The following is a 17,500-nucleotide window of genomic DNA, read 5'->3' on the forward strand; positions in this document are numbered from 1 at the left end:
GTGTATCCATGAACGTTTATAGTCAGGTTAATACAGTTCAGTGAGCATTACTCATAAACGCGGATGGCAAAAACAATAACAAAGGCATGAGTGACGTCATCTGCATACTATCTATAGATGATTCGAAGATGACGTCACTCAGTCACTCAGGTCTTTTTATTGTTTTTTTTTTTTTTTGCCATCCGCGTTCATGAGTAATACTCACTGAACTGTATTAACCAGACTGTAAACGATCATGCTTACACACAGTTTTGTGTGTTGGCCAGTTATACTTCCGGATGGCAATGTTGTGAACTTCTTAGCCAAGTGCATACTATCTATACAACATTGAATGGAACTCACAGGGACACCCAACAGTGCCAACAGGTTACCTACCCAACATGACATGAAAACAATTCACAACTCAATAGCCAAAGTGAAACACAACAATAAATACGTTCCCACAAAATCTTTCCAAAATATCATTATAAATAATATTATGTCACCTATTGGCTGATGTCACAAATGTCGGAAGTCGAAAGGATTGAAACCATAGCAATCTTAGAGAGCAAACAAATGAATATGCAAAATATCGAAATGCGAAGAACTGAAACTAGAAGAATGACGTTGCCCGAATCAATCCGACGTTTCCTGGAATCAATAGTGACGTCACCTTAGTTTGCCAGTTTGAAAACTGTACCGATAGACCTTTATTTCCTTTTTCTTTTTAAAAACTTAATATGGTATAAGCAATCATTCTGTATAGAATATTTACAAATCAGCTGATTTTTTATTATTCTCTTTTTTTCTATTTTTAGTGAGAAATAGTATTTGATCAATAAAAATGCAAGATATTTTCCCGATATTAAAAAAATGGCTCGGTATGCCTGGCCACATAGTGACTGCGAGCTCGTCGATTAATATCTAAAGTTTAAAGTACTAATCAATGAAAAGAAAGTAAAAGAAATGATGATTTTTTCATGAATACTCAGAAACGCAATAATGACGTGCGGAAGAGAATTCAAAAACAAAACTTAAAAAAAAAAAATCATAACAGTTTCAGAAAAAATCAAACATTTGATTAATAAAAAGCAAAGGCGATACAACAAAGCCAAATTGCATCACAGAGAGGAAGACTGGAATGGGTTTCGCAGACTCCTTTGTGAAGCACACACAGAACTTAAAAAAGAACATGGCGAATATGTAAATAATAGGCTTTAACCAGAGACAACGGACGATAATCTAAATGACAGAATTACGAACAGATTCTGGAGATGTATCCGTTCTATGACAAAACCAAGTAATTTCAACCCAAGACAAAGACAGAGAAACTTGATCTCCTGGTACTAGACTTCTATAAAGCTTTTGACACTGTACCACACAAACGATTACTATTAAATCTCGAGCAAAGCGGAATTCGGAATATTGGGGGTAATAAAACAAATCGGTCAGAGAATATGGAACAACAACCACAAAATCTTCAACTTTGGTTCAAAGACTGGCTTTGCAATCGAACGCAACAAGTTGTCATTGATGGAAACTCAAGTGAAAAAAGTAACGTCTTATCAGGAGTACGGCAAGGAACAGTACTTCAGTCTTTATGCTTCTTGATATGTTTAAATGACCTCGGAAACGAATTATCTCCACAAACAAGGCTTAAACGTTCGCAGACGATAGCATTCTTTTCAGGACAATAGTAGCGCAAATGAACATGAACTCCAGAAAGATCTTGATTCCCTCCAGACGTGGTCAGAGTCAGACTGAAAGGCATTATTGATGAGCATGCCCCATGAGCAACACTTGCGCTTCATATATATAGATATATATATATATATATATATATATATATATATATATATATATATATATATATGTGTGTGTGTGTGTGTGTGTGTGTGTGTGTTAAACGCGCTTTACAGGGCATCCCTAGACAACAGCAACATTTAACATGTAAGACGAGACATGACGCCTGATAGGCGATATTACAATATTTTCTCCCGACAGATACAACGCTGATAACGACCAGGTACTCACTTTACAACTGAATACGATGAGAAAATGTTAGTAAAGAGCCTCTTCCAAGGACTCAACTAAGCGGTGCTTAGTGTGGGACTCGAACCCAGGCCCGTCGAATCCAAATGGCGAGTGTCATATCACAAAATCACATAACCGCAGAAGCTGTAGGCCACCTCTCTTGTGATTACACGCGACCACAAACTACAGTACGTACCGGCACCGAGGGTGTCTACTCCATACTGACTCCATCCAACCCAACCCATCCCATCCCATACAAACTCGTCCATAGTATTGCGTTGACGATGTCATGTGAGTGATGAGAGAGTCGCTTGACTTTAAAAAAAAATATTATTACCCTGTATTAAATAGAAACAATTAGGGTTTTTATTACACTGCGTGTAGTCAAGTGTTGTTTTACGTTTCTTGAGTGTAGTTATAAGGAAATGTTGTAATTGATATTATGCATTTAGATAAAATAGTCATAATATCCACCAGCCGAATTAACGTACAAAACTATTTGTAACATTAAACGATTATAATCTGATTGATATAATTTAGTAAGAACTACTCATTAAAATGACTGAATGACTGTCTAAAAACAATAACACAGAGCTGAGTGACGTCAATTTTGTTCCTTCTATAAATTACAGAAAAAAAATTCGGTCACCCAACTCCAGCCTTCAGTATTGCAAAGCGCACTCGAATTCGGCGTGCTACAACAGAGCGAATACTGTAGGCCTAAATGGTAAAGGTCAATGTTTGTAAGTTTTACTTTTTTTTTTTTCAAACAATTACACTGCATCTCATCTTATCAAAATGGGCGATGTATCGACTTGGCAAAATGAGGGATAGATTTATTGTGAATTTAATACAATCTGGGCTCATTATTACATCAACAACAACACATAAGATTTACGATGAGTCATCACGCCTATTAAGCACTATTCAATTATTCTTTCGACAGAGACGCTGTCTCTTCATATTCATTTTAAACCAGAGTAGGGTGAAAAGATAATATATGTAGAAAGCTTTTTCCTAGCACTCAACTTTGCGCAACTAACAGAGGGACTCAAACCACAGACCCACTGGCACGAAGGCGAGTGTCACACCACAAGACCACAACATCGAGTTTTTACTGTACCAGTTTGTAATGGTATAGTAAACTAAATAATGCAGGGATATTGGTGAACATTTTCTTAGGAGTTCTAACTTCAAAGAAAAATTTTAAATCATGTTTTTTTAACGGATGTTTTTTAAAATCCATTATTTATCTTTACAGAATACAGAGATAAGCCAGGCATTAACTGCACTGTATTGCTACAAGTGAGCATTAGGTATATTTAAGTTACTTGTCCAAGTAAAAAAAAAAAATTTAAAAAAAAGCACATGATAACAACAATGCCAATGCAATGTCTTACTCATTCCACATACTATCTCCTCTCATTTCTCTTTCATAAAAAATTTATGGAAAGCTCAATCCAATTAGTTATTCCATTTTTATAATAATCTAACTTCCACATTCTCGGCATCACTAACAATGCAGTGCTAGAAAGAGCGAACTCCCTCAGTATGCTTGGTCACGTACACAGGATGAACGATGGACGCATACCCAAAGACATCATGTATGGTGAACTTGCTTCTGGACGGCGACCAACTGGTATGATGTCTGCAAACGAGACATGAAACTGACAGGTATCGACTCAAACTCATGGAAATCACTTGCTGGCGACCGCAGCGGCTGGATATATGCGGTGATGGAGGGAGTGAAGAGAGGTGAGGAGAGGAGATAGAAGAAGTTTGAGGAGAGGAGAGCAAGGAGAAAAGAGAGGCAGCAGATCCAAACACCAAACACACAGTCAAACTACGTGTGCAACAACTGCGGTAGAGACTGCCATGCAAGGATTGGTCTGCTGAGTCCCACCCGTCGCTGCTCTCAACAAGACTGATGAGAACAAAGCCATACAGGGCACAAACCATCGTCTCTTGAGACGGAAGGATGTCAAAAGAACTTTGATAGCTTTTAAACATTTAAGACTGCAGGAATGATAGATTTTATAAATTAAGTTAAAAAAAACAGTGATCTTTATTTTGTGTCATATTTTGGTCTTTCCAGTGGGTCCCAATAGTTCAGTCGGTAGAGCACTTGGAAAAGCACCGGGATCGACCCATAATGAAGTCAAGATCTTTTTTTGACTACCATATCCACCCAGCAGTGATTGGATTGCTGACCTGCTTGATCTGATGGAAAGCACTTTACGATAGACCAGTGAACAGTCCAAAGGATATCAAGAAAGTGATATTATGGTTTAATGCTATAAAAACTAGGATGAACTACAGCTCTACGTCTAAGGGCTAATTTCTTCTTCTTTAAAAGGGTCTTTCCAACATATTGTGAAAATTTATTGCCAATACTTTATCTAAGCCGCATAAAGCTTCCAAATCACAAGTGTCAGGATTAAAATAAAAACTTAAACTTAAAAAAAATAATTGTCATTCCCTACAGGAACTCATTTGATGCACTTTCACTCTTCTCGTAATCCAATAATTACAAATAAACAAACATTTTTTATTTTTTTATTTCATTGTTTTATTGTGATTATCTAACAGTTTTTAAAAGCAAGTGCTAATATCAACAGTTTACTTTTTACTGTCTTTTTACTTTTACTCTGTCTCTGTAACCGACGTATTTACTTCCGAATCAAATCTCTCTCAATCTCACAACAATAGCTGCCATTTTGTTGACAATGAAGGTTTCCTAGTAAAAAGTCTTAGACTAAATGATGTTGTTCTAATCAAGTAACTAAACTAACCGAGACTCGGGCCTCAGGGAGTATGATTTTAGTCTGACTTTCTCAGTAAGTTCAAATATATAAATATCTGGAGGAATGAACAATGGGCGATCTGAAAAAGGAACCAGAGAAGATAGCACAATCCTGGACAAGATGAAGAGAATCTGTCAATGGTCTATATGCTCTACCTGGAGTGAGGGGCCGAAATAAGTATTATCTGAGATATCAAAGTTTTGTGACTTTCTGTACACCACAAAGCATTGAAATCAGAGATAACGAAAAAGGTCTTCACTTTTCTAAAAAGTTCTTTCTATTAATAGTCACAACTCTTGGAAAAGACATACATTGAAAGAGTGATAATTGCGAATAAAACATATTTATTATCAAAATTAATGTTAATATTATTAAAAAATCATAGTAGGCTACATTAATCTCAGTTTATTCTTCATGTTGTAAAATTATTAAGTACCAAAAAAAAGGCATAATCCTCAGAAGTACCATTGAAATAGAAAATATGAAATGAATCATATCATTGGGTAATAAAAACCAAATGAAAATAAACAACGAAAATAGATTTAATTTTTTCAAACCAGAAAATAAAAAGCGAATCGAAACAGAAAAACAAAAATACAACAACCCAACTCAACACAACCACCCCCCCCCCCCCCCCCCAGAAAAAAAAAACAACAACAAAAAACAAAAAACAAAAACAAAACAAAAAATGGCCCAAATGTGTATTCTTTAACATTTTTTTTTCAAAATAATTCATTATCTGATTAACCAAAGTTACACCTAATTACAAAGTAAAATTAGTTGTTAAATTAAAGCGTTAAATATCACAAATTCTTTTCAGTTTATTATCAACAGTAATATTTTAATATTTTGCAAAGCAATAACTTTGTTCAATATATATAATGATAGACTTTTGAAACATTTTTTTCATTTTTCTGTTTGAAATTGTAAAATAAAATATAATCACATTAGTCTTCATTGTTTTAATCAAAATTGAAATAGTCAAAGTGGATTAAGTAAATGCGTAGTGTAAAATGAGAAATATAATTCCATAATTGGAATATTGTCGAAAAGTTACGTTAAAATATCTTGTAAATAATATTTTACATGGCAATAAAAATAAGTTTTAAAAAAAGGATGATGTTTTTTCAGTAGTATAGGTAATATGAATCACAAAGATAATAATAAAATATCACAGACATTTGTCATAAATTTTGCCATAGCAAAATAACAAGAAAAACAATTCTGAAATAAAGTGGTCATATATCACTGTATTTAAGAAAAAAAATCTCTATTAACGAGACATACATATATGCTCAATATGTTGTATTGATCGGATGATACAGGGGAAAAAGAACACCCTGGTAAATCTGTGCAAAATATCCAAGCAGTACATACTTCTCAAAAAAAAAAAAAAAAAAAAAAAAAGGAAAAGAAAACAAAGAAACCCACCTCGATAAAAAATAACAACCCCCTCCCCCCAAAAGAAGAATGACGACAATAAAGATCAGACAACAAAAACTCCAAAAACATAACATATACAGCTTGATTTGTACCTTTTCAATTTGAAATGGGCTAAACATTAATTTCTAAGTATCAATTTTGTTTACCGATTATCAAAAGGGCAACAGCTTGTCATCTCCTCTGTTGGTTACAATGTCTTTGTAAAATAAAAGGAAGGGAATAAAAGAAAAAAAACCCCAATAAAATAACAGATTATAAGGTTTGAAGATTTATTTAAAAGATGATTATTTTTGTTAAAGTATTATTTTTTAGGCCAAATGCTTCTTGACATCTGAACTTGATCCTGATGAGGAATGAGAACCATTTCTGTCCCTTGAACCAAGTGAGCTGTTGGATCCAAAACTGGCATCAATCTTTTGTTGCATGCGATTAAGCTTTTCAAGAGTGGATAAAGCAGGCAATCCACTCAAGTTGGAATCATCATTTAACTCGCTGTAGCCTATCAAATAGTAGAAAATGTGTTATTGATTTAACATTAGATTTTCACAAACTTGCTAAACAACAATAGCGACAACGATAATGATAATGATGATGCTGTGATAATGATGATGATGATGATGATGATGATGATAGTGTTCTTTATAACAAGAATAATAATAATAATAATAATAATAATAATAATAATAATAATAATAATAATATAATAATAAATAATAATAATAATAATAATAATAATAATAATAATAATAATAATACTGTAATCTCCCTTTATTAGCACTGTCCTCAGGAATGTACTTTCAAATTGGTGTAAAAAAAAAAACTTACATTGATCAGCCATCTCCCAAGTGTCTCTGTCAGCAGCAAATTCTTTGATGTATTCTATCACTTCCAACATGGACAATGATTTGGCTTTTTGCCTGGGATTAAAAACAAATCAAACAGTCTTATTCGTTTTTTCTTCATAAAATGTCAATGCCCATAACAAAATATACGCTTTCTAATAGCAAGAGTCTGTGGTTAATTTTTTTTTAAAGCCTCAATTAATGCTCAATATTTCAAAGCCAGCAGGGAGGTTGTTCTATGATGGAAAGTAGATTAAGCTTCACTAATCATCTGATCCCTTGTCGATACACTTTCCCAAACTTTGAATGAGGGAGTTAAAGAAATACAAATTTTAATTAATAACAGCAACCTGCAGACTGTACTGTCAATTAAAGATCACAGATAATAATAACAATTAAAAAAAATATATTTGCGAACTGTTAACACTTCATACTGAACACTGAGTGCTGAAAAAAATTGAACACCTACTGCTGCTATGCAGTCTTGCGGTATGTCACTTGCTTTCAGACTGGAAGGGTTCAAGTCCCGCTTTGAGTGGTGCATAGGTAAGTCCTTATAAAAGGTTCTTTATTTGCAATCTCTCACAATACTCAGTTGTAAATTGAGTATTTGGCCATTAACAGTGCTGCCTTTGTTGAAAAAAAAAAATTGCAATATTCCCGAACACTTGTCATGTATCATTCTACATGTTAAGTGTTGCTGTTGGTATAATGTAATGTGCTTTGTTCTATATAAATGCTCAATGTTTTTTTTTGTTTTTTTAATACCACTCATGACTTCTCATGCTTGCATATATATATATATTAAACCATACAACATAACAATACACGTTTCGCAATAACATTAGATAATTCATGAATATTGTAGCTTCCTTTTGTTGCAGTCCTAACTAACACTATATTGAGGAGGTAGATGTCAACCAGTTGTCTATTGCCGCTTATAGAAAGTCATAGAAGTAGAAAGTGCTCACTTAATTCTTTCCAACTGACCAGAAACAATCAAGGTTATAGAAACATTTGTGAGTTGCTTATTAATGATATTACTGGTGGTCTTTTAATCAAACATTAACAATCTATGTATAAGGGCCAACACATTACACTTAGTTTATATAGTACTTCATTATGATTATGACTTTTGTGGTATTAAGTTAATGGTATGTATACAAAGCCATTTAATCATCTAATCATTTGCGTATATTTTCTGAACTATCAAAAGTAGGGTGTGATAAACATAACACACGTGCATATGATTATGGCATAGCCTCATCATCGGGTGACTTGCTTCCAAGCATGGGGGATCACACCGTTCCAACCCTCTCTGTCATTCGTTGCCCTGATGGTCTCCACATTACTTCTTCATTGTGTCAAGTTCCTAATGTTGTCCACCAATTTCATCCTCTGTATTCCAGCTGCTCTCCTTCCATCTATTAGTCCTTTTGTCACCAGATTCTCAACCCCTCTCTTCTCATTACGTGGCCAAAGAACTTTGCTTGTTTTCTACTTATTCTAGCAAAAAGAGCTCTTTTGTATCATGCCTCCTCTGGTACCTTTTTTAAAATTTGATATTCTTTCTGTCCAGGATGTTCTCAGCATACGTCTCAAGAACCACATTTCCCACCGCTTCTATTTTCCTTTGCAGTGTTGTATTGATGTTATGGGATAAATTTCCATTCATTTAGAAAACTTACTCATCTTTGTAATGCTTCGATAATTTCCCAAGCTGGCCCTATGTAAATTTCGATTGTAGGAAGTATCTAGCTCGTGTATAGCTTTGCAATAATGTAATAAGATATTTTTCTAAGCTGAAACTTACTTGAGTTGAGGCTGATCTGAAGAACAGTAGATGATTTTCACTGTCACCTTCTGTAAAACCGGATCTAGGGTCTTTGCAAACAGTTCAAGACTGTCTTTGGCTCGTGGATAGCTCAATAACTGGTTGCATGTCTATAAGAATGAGTAAAAGGTTTTTAAAACACGAGGAATTGAAATCACATCGATTTATGATGCAGATGAAGTGAAAAAGAAAAAAAAGAAGAAAAAATGCTTTAATTATTACTGATAGGAAATTGTCAAAAGTTGAACGCATGGTACACTGCTAGGCAAAGAAAATCAGACTTAAGACTAGATTCTAGCTTGAGACGAGACACAAGGGAATGCAGATGGTTCCTAATATACGACATGGCTTAGATGCCCGAGCACTGAACTTCATTGGATATTTCCATGTTTCTTTTTCTTATTTCTCACACAGGCATTGTTAGTCGTTCCAAGTTTGAAATATGTCACATTTATGAGCTTTTGTATAGATATAGATGAATTTCTTCCTTTGTTTTCCCAGGTACTGTTAGTTACAACCTAATATTACAACATCATTTTTACAATCTTATTAAAAAATTGTGCAAGTAGGCATTTACAAAAACTGATCCTAAAAAAAGCTAAAAACAAATCAAAAACAAATAAAATATGGACAACAATTTTTTTAAAAATGTTAATTTTACTCCAATTATAAGGGAAAAGAGAAGAAAGTAAATATTTAAAAAATAAAGTGGTATATACTTATCCAGCAATTCAGTCTTATATTTTAAAGTTAACTTGATATCATTTAAATGAACCCTTATCAATGGCAATATATATTCTCGAAAATGAATTTTATGCTTATCACTTAGTTCCATTTCTGCCAAAGTTTTGTCTTTAAAAATTGTAACACCACATTTTCAATCATCTAGATTTATATAATAAAAATAAGTCGCTTAAGTACTTTAAAAATCTGAAACAAGGTGTATATGAAGCAATGCCAGACAAAGTACAGAGAAAAATCAAGAAGTCTGTAGTTCGATCCCCATTTGAGGTGGGCTGATTTTTTAAAAAGATTTTTTTCTTGTATTTTTCTCTTTGGCACGTTTTCATATACAGTGCAACCTCTGGATAATGACACCCCTGAACAACCACAACCCTTGGATAGCGACATTGACCTCTGGTCCCGATTTTTTTGCTATATTTATTAATAGTAAAAACAACAAAATAGCAACATACATTTGAGTAAAAACCCTGGTTAGCGACATCTTTATAACAATAATTGGCAGTTGATACCTGACAATCATCATCTCCTATTATTAACCAATAAAAGACGCCTATTTTCTCCTCCCAATGTTTGCTTTAAATTGTTTGAAAAATTTTTTAATATTGCAAGATGTAGATTTACTAATTTTTAAGTGCTTGTAAATTTTGGTGCACTTAAAAATATTAGTAGGTATTCAAAACTAATAAAAAAATAATTAAGTCTTCTTGTGTGGTACTATCATAATGGCTCTTGATTTTTTTAAATTTATTTTTAGTTTTGTTAAATGGCGTTCAAGCACAGTTTACGACCAAACAAAGTCAATATACACTGGAGAGTGAAAGCGTAACTGGTATACCCTTTTGTAGACATGAGAAATACACATTCAGATATGAAGTGAGTAGAAAAGTGCCAGAAGACAATAGAGAATAAAAAATTTTTTCGCGGCGGTGGTGGGGTTTGAACCTGCGACCTTATTGGTACGACAACTCCGCCTGGCAGGTGAGAGCGTGGCTCTACCGTGTGAGCTATCCACGAACACAAAAAATATTCGTTTCAAACCCAAAGTCATTTCTAGATCCCTCTCTCACCCACTTCTTGAGATCGCCGATTCGTTCACCACCATCGCGAAGTAATTTTGACCAGCAGTTAAGCTTAATAGCCAATATTCTCATCACAAACATATAACATAGAAACGATTGAGACATTGAGTATGCTCCGGTGTATGGGGTGAATTTTTAATTCAGAAAAGTGAGTGGAGCAGGCACTTATGTTGGTAACAACAAGATATGAAGTGAGTAGAAAAGTGCCAGAAGACAATAGAGAATAAAAAATTTTATTCTCTATTGTCTTCTGGCACTTTTCTACTCACTTCATATCTTGTTGTTACCAACATAAGTGCCTGCTCCACTCACTTTTCTGAATTAAAAATTCACCCCATACACCGGAGCATACTCAATGTCTCAATCGTTTCTATGTTATATGTTTGTGATGAGAATATTGGCTATTAAGCTTAACTGCTGGTCAAAATTACTTCGCGATGGTGGTGAACGAATCGGCGATCTCAAGAAGTGGGTGAGAGAGGGATCTAGAAATGACTTTGGGTTTGAAACGAATACTTTTTGTGTTCGTGGATAGCTCACACGGTAGAGCCACGCTCTCACCTGCCAGGCGGAGTTGTCGTACCAATAAGGTCGCAGGTTCAAACCCCACCACCGCCGCGAAAAAATTTTTTATTCTCTATTGTCTTCTGGCACTTTTCTACTCACTTCATATCTTGTTGTTACCAACATAAGTGCCTGCTCCACTCACTTTTCTGAATGAGAAATACAAATTCTAACATTGTTGAGATGTGTCATCTCTTAGGCACTGGTACTTGCATCACACTTTTACATATTCATGGATCTCACCATGCCCCCTTTTTCCGTCATCTTGTTCCAGTCCTGGGTCACAGTAACAAAAATATCGCCTGAGCGGTAACTTAGTTCAAGTGATAACCCGAGGTTGACCCGGGGTCATGCCTACCAAATTACGGGGAATCCCCCAGTAAGTTCGGTTACGGTGATATCGGGTGATACCAGTCAATTTATGTTCACTTTCATCTCTTTGTTATCGGTTCACAATGAGCTTAAACACAAATTTATTTACTCTGTAATCTTTATTAAGATTTCCTCTTTCCATGCCAGTGCTGTATATAATGATCGTGATATTTCAATTCTAAATAGACCGTTTTCCTGTAATTTAAAATGCATTAATTTTTCCAATAAAAAATTCAATTCTTCCAACAGAAACATAGAACAACTTTTATTCTTCCACAATTATAATCTATTATAATTGAACTATAAGTTGTTAAAATTCCATCTGTGCGTCAACAAAATTGCATTTATTATGATTTTTAAAATTTCATTTAGTCATGGAGGATACTCAAGAAATTCATGATTGTGTTCATATGATATTAAGCTCAACTCATGTGAGCACCTGTTGAATATAACTTGTGCGATGAAGATATCTTGACCGGAATCCATATACCTCTGAACCAGCAATGATCAAAGCGTAACAAATCGGACAGCTTCACCAAGAAGTTATTGCATATCATCAAAGAACTAAGAGCGACGCACAAATTGTGAATGAATGAATGAAAGGTTATTTTATTCCTCCATCGGTTAGAGCAAATTTTGAGAGTTTAAATCGTTTTGTTTGCTTATAATAATGCAATCAATAAATTAAATTTAACAAACTATAATCGAAATTGTGCTGATATCTAAATGCAAAATATCTCAAAGACAGTAATTCTAATGATAGAGTGTTTGGTACCAAAATACAGATCAAAGTTTTCTCAATGTGTTGCCAATATGTTTAAATTGGTAAAATCGACTGTGGTTGTGCAAAAGCGATTGTAATTTAACCAGATATCAGTAACAAATCTGTTAAGTATCACGGGAGATAACCCGTTGCACTGGTCGAGAATTTGATGGGGTGAATGACCTCTTGACCGCGGCGCAGGTAGAGAACTAAAAGCTCGCCTATTCAACACTGTGGGGTGATGTCGTTATCCAGGAGTTGCACTGTACACATTTTCAGACTTTTATCTTACCCCAGTACCTGCTCCCTAATTTGTTACTTTGATAGTATAAAGTACTGTAATTTGAAAACATGTCAAAGCTTGTAAAAAAATGAGGTGAGTGAAGTAGCATTAACTGTCACAAACGAATAAAAAGAAATATAATTAAATGTTACTTCATGTTCAAAATTGTTTTAAATCAAACGATAGACAGATTTTGTTTTCATTGTAAATTACCTCAACATTTTCAGCAAAATATAACAAAATCTTGCCAGCCAAGAGGTATAACTTGGCATCCATTGACCGGAAAGGAAAATTGAGTAATAGTCCAATCAATTCCTCCTGAGAAAATACATTTAAAAAGAAAAAAAAGTATATTTTTTTATCTTATTACATAACCCCATATTAATTACAAAAACAAACAAACTGATGGGCTAGATTGCTCGATTGGTAGAGCAATCCATTCATCAGTAAATGGGTAGGTACCCATCCCAGAATTGAGTTCATATCTTTTTCTGGTCAACCAACATTGATTGGTAGACAAATGTCATCTCTGGTGGAAAAAAAACTTGTGATAGACAAGCTATCTGTCCAAAGGAAAGCAAGCAATATTTTAGTAGGTTTAATGCTAATGAAACCAGAATCAAACTCTGACTGGTGGTAGTGGTGGTGGTGGTGGTGGTGGTGGTGGTGTTGATGATGATGATGATGATGATGATGTTGATGATGTTGGTGGTGGTGGTGGTAATGTGGTGGTGGTGGTGATGATGGTAATGATAATGGTTGAGGAAGTGACGTTTTCAAATGTTGGTAATGACCTATGACATTTACCTGGGCACAAATGAGTTCGGGACATTCAATGGCAAGTACTTCCAATGCCTGAAGAGCAAATCTTTGGGTTTCTGGATCATTGCTTTTACAGAGGTGAACCAAAGTTTGAGCTGACCAAGATGCAAAATATGAGATAAAAGGAATGAATGAATAAATGAATGAGTGAATAAATGAATGAGTGAATGAATGAATGAATCAATCAATACACTAATTCATCAAATTAAGAAGCCTGTTTGAACATTCTAATTAAGAAGGGAGTAACCACCGCAATCCAAATGACAATATTTAATAGGCCTACAGTTTTGGACTATGGCGTGTCAAAAATGGAACAACATCATTCCAAACTGCAAGAGTGGAGAAGAAAAACAATTGGAACGACATTCCAAACTGTCATTCCAAGATGAAATTAGGCATGGTTGAATTTTTTAGCTGCAGTTTGGAATGAATGCAGACGACTTTGTTGCACCAGTGATGTTAGTGATTGGAACTCACGTACATTGAACAAAATCAATTTTCTAAAATTGATAATAGTTGAACAACTTAAAACTTGATTACATACTTGAAATCAGCATATCAATATTAGCAAACCCTCCGCATACACACCCAAGTTAAAGTGTATTTTAGAAAATATATAATCATATCACTTGAATTATCTGACAATGACACACGCTATTTTTAAAAAAAAGCATGCTGTGAAATCGTCAATGTTGTGTGTTTGAACTAACAAGTCGTCACCATCACTGCCCTTTAACTTCAACATGATATCTCAAAATGAAAATCAGTACACACAGCATGCTTGGCACGCTGCATGGAACGCTGCATGTTGAAGAGTCGCCATGAAATCTGGAAGAACTATAAACATAATCACAATAAACTAATCATAGTCATCTTTCAATTTGTTATTCAGCGTTTTTCTGAAATGAACAGATTTAAAAACACAATAATATTTTGTTTTCCATAAAGCTATGAACTATTCTTACCCGGTGTGTTTCTACTAGCAAGCTGATAACGAATGTCAGCGTTAAAGGCTAGCTCAAGGAAAATGCTTGCCACTGTTCTCTGACAAAATATAGTCCCTTCGTGAGCTGCATGGGAGAGATCCTCCAAACTTTAAGAAAAATATGAAAGAAATGACTGTATTACACATAATCTCAGACTCAAAGATCACTAGGCATAAAAAACAAAACAAAATAAAACAAAAACTAAAATAGGATTCTCAAGGTGACCATAATTTTTTATTATTTAGATTTTCTTTTTGATACTATTGGTTTGTTTATGAGATATCATATCATTAGTATTATTTTTATGCCAACTATAAATTTTGTAAGGTATGTCAAAGATTATGCTGATCATCAAAGCAGTCATATCAAGCATATAGAGAAATTATATTATCTGTTCTTTTCATGTAAAAATGTTTGGTTCTCAAAATATCTGAGTATGTTATATCTAAGTCCACATAAATCAATTTAATATAGTCAAACACATTTATTACAAAACACGCTTAAATAAATTGATAAAAATAAAGAACGAATGTCTGTGCTCCATTTTACTTTTTATCATTCCATTAAAGTAAAGATTCACCGATATCAAAAACTTTTCTGACAGAGACTTTTCTTGAAATCTTTATTCTACTGTAGTTTTGACATTTTTTTCTTGTTTTTTTTTTTTGTTATTGTTAGTTTTATATTTTTTTGACGAAAATCAACAGTGGGACACCAAATATGTATTTCAAATACCCATGGTCATCCACTACAGCCTGTTTGTTGTCCTCAGAATCTGCTACAATGCTGTACAAAGCCACAGCTGCCTCTTGCATGACTCGGGGTCTGGGCGAATGGAGGACAGCTGTCAGAGTGCGAATGCCCCCTGTTTCAACAAAAGTGTCCTGTTAAAGTAAAATAGTATGTAGTTAATAAAATGCGTTGGGCTCTAGACACATTCAAAACGAATCATCAACATACACAATCTAGATATACTTTTCTTAAGCAATAATATTCCAATTCGTTTCAAAATACATGTTTACACATCTTTACCTTTTTCTTTCTTTACCTAAAGTTCATTTTCCCCCTGCTCATATTCTTATTTTTAGACAAACCAAATCCGACAGTTAAACCTAACTCATTTATTCACACAATGTTGTGAGTAATAATTCTGAGTTCAATACGGATTTGGATAGAGAGTGTATTCATTGATATGTTCAGTTTACTTCAATCATTAAATATCTGAATGGATTTAGCTCCTGGTTTGCCTCATGTAAGGTAAAACTTAGGTGTTCTTAGGTTAAAAAAATGAAATGAGTCATATTGTATTTAAAACATACAGTAAAACAGATAAACTTTTGAAACAGTTGTTTGTTCAATGAAGAAAAATAAGTTGCTAGGTCCAATACAATCTAACCATGCCAAGTGTTTTTCAAATGTATTTGACAGTTTCAAAAATTTAATTTGTGTGCATATGCACATTGAAATAAACTATAGGATGTCGTGATATATGTGACCTGTCGTCTCAAAACTGTTATATAGGTTATGTCGAACCAGGTGCTAAAAAGTCAAGTTAAAATTAAATCGACAAAGAATATACAATCTTGGTTTTTATCACTCTAAAATACCATGTTCTGTCTCATAAATGAACCATATAAACTCAACCAAAGTCTGATTGTTATGGTTATAAATTCAATTTTCAGAACTTTAATCATCGCGACATGATACTGTTTTGAGACGGTGGGTCCCATCTTCATATGAGCATCAATTGAAGAGGATAATCTAAAACAATCAAAAGACCTGAATTGATGGAATGGTCAATATCTCAGCCAAAGCTTCAACTGCATGTTCCTGTGTCATTTCATCCCTTGATAAAGCAAGCGTCATTAAAACTTCCATACTGAAATTGACATAAAAAAGGTGAGTGTCAATGTTTATAGATACTCAAAACTGAGATTGATGTGACGTTTAGTGCTTTATATCCGTTTTCTTCTAAAAACTGAAATTTTATTCTCAGGATATTATATTAAAATACAGGTGTAAATAGATACACTGTGTAATAAAAGATGTATTGATAGAGAGAGAATGCCACAAGTAATCAAATTTCAAATCACAACTCCTTACCCTCCCTCAGCTACAATGCGGAATTTATTGTCATCAGAAGATGCAGCCATTGCCGCCAAATCATAAGCAGCGGATCTTTTTTCCTTAATCCTAGAAAAAAAAAGTAAAAGATAAATCATTCATACAAACAGAGACAAGAAAGAGACAAGAGAGAGAGAGAGAGAGAGAGAGAGAGAGAGAGAGAGAGAGAGAGAGAGAGAGAGAGAGAGAGAGAGAGAGAGAGAGAGAAGAGAGAGAGAGAGAGAGAGAGAGAAGAGAGAGAGAGAGAGAGAGAGAGAGAGAGAGAGAATAAAGAAAGAGAGAGAGAGAGAGAAGAGAGAGAGAGAGAGAGAGAGAGAGAGAGAGAGAGAGAGAGAGAGAGAGAGAGAGAGAGAGAGAGGAATGCTGTATACATTAATGCAATGGCAGAGAACAGGTCCTTACACAATGTACTGATAGGAGGAGAGAGTGGGCAAAGTGAATAAATTTCTTTTTAACGGATAAATGTAAAATTTTAAATTAGTGTTAAATGTCAACGCTTCAAGCACACGATTGTAGCCTACTTTAATATATGAGGGATGTCTGTGTGTATTGTATTGTGATTGATTACTTTTGTTGCGATGACTGTGTCATTATACTATTCACACATTAAATTATACTTTTCAAGCGATGTAAACCATTGAAATTTCCAAATTGTGGACAATAAAGATTAATCATTATCATTTTTATAAAACAAACACTATTGAATGCATTCTGTGTTAAACACGGACAGCAATAAAAGAACAAAAACAAAGCAAAAAAATTCAAATCAACCAATGAGCAAAAACAAAAACTAAACAAAAACCCCAGACAAACAACAAAAAACCCCA

The 17,500-nt window shown here is 34.2% G+C and overlaps 2 protein-coding genes across 2 annotated transcripts in view; both read right to left on the reverse strand.

The window, feature by feature from the left end:
- Nucleotides 1-580, reverse strand: part of LOC144971217 (uncharacterized) — an 18,963-nt gene extending 18,383 nt beyond the window's left edge. Inside the window, exon 1 of the mRNA XM_078911727.1 lies at nt 376-580. The gene's annotated coding sequence lies outside the window, so the exon portion shown is untranslated. The remainder of the gene's footprint in view (nt 1-375) is intronic.
- A 4,563-nt stretch (nt 581-5,143) lies between these two features.
- LOC144971220 (uncharacterized) overlaps nt 5,144-17,500 on the reverse strand; it is a 29,739-nt gene continuing 17,382 nt past the window's right edge. The window contains exons 8-16 of the mRNA XM_078911731.1: nt 16,653-16,742; nt 16,329-16,428; nt 15,285-15,433; nt 14,529-14,656; nt 13,549-13,658; nt 12,955-13,059; nt 8,916-9,046; nt 7,086-7,177; nt 5,144-6,759 (exon numbers count right to left, since the gene is read on the reverse strand). Coding sequence (XP_078767857.1) covers nt 6,569-6,759; nt 7,086-7,177; nt 8,916-9,046; nt 12,955-13,059; nt 13,549-13,658; nt 14,529-14,656; nt 15,285-15,433; nt 16,329-16,428; nt 16,653-16,742 — 1,096 coding nt within the window. The 3' untranslated portion in view covers nt 5,144-6,568. The remainder of the gene's footprint in view (nt 6,760-7,085; nt 7,178-8,915; nt 9,047-12,954; nt 13,060-13,548; nt 13,659-14,528; nt 14,657-15,284; nt 15,434-16,328; nt 16,429-16,652; nt 16,743-17,500) is intronic.

This window comes from Berghia stephanieae, chromosome 4 (genome assembly GCF_034508935.2).
Source record: "Berghia stephanieae isolate SIO BIC M18660-M18661 chromosome 4, UCSD_Bste_1.3, whole genome shotgun sequence".
Lineage (NCBI taxonomy): Eukaryota > Metazoa > Mollusca > Gastropoda > Nudibranchia > Aeolidiidae > Berghia > Berghia stephanieae.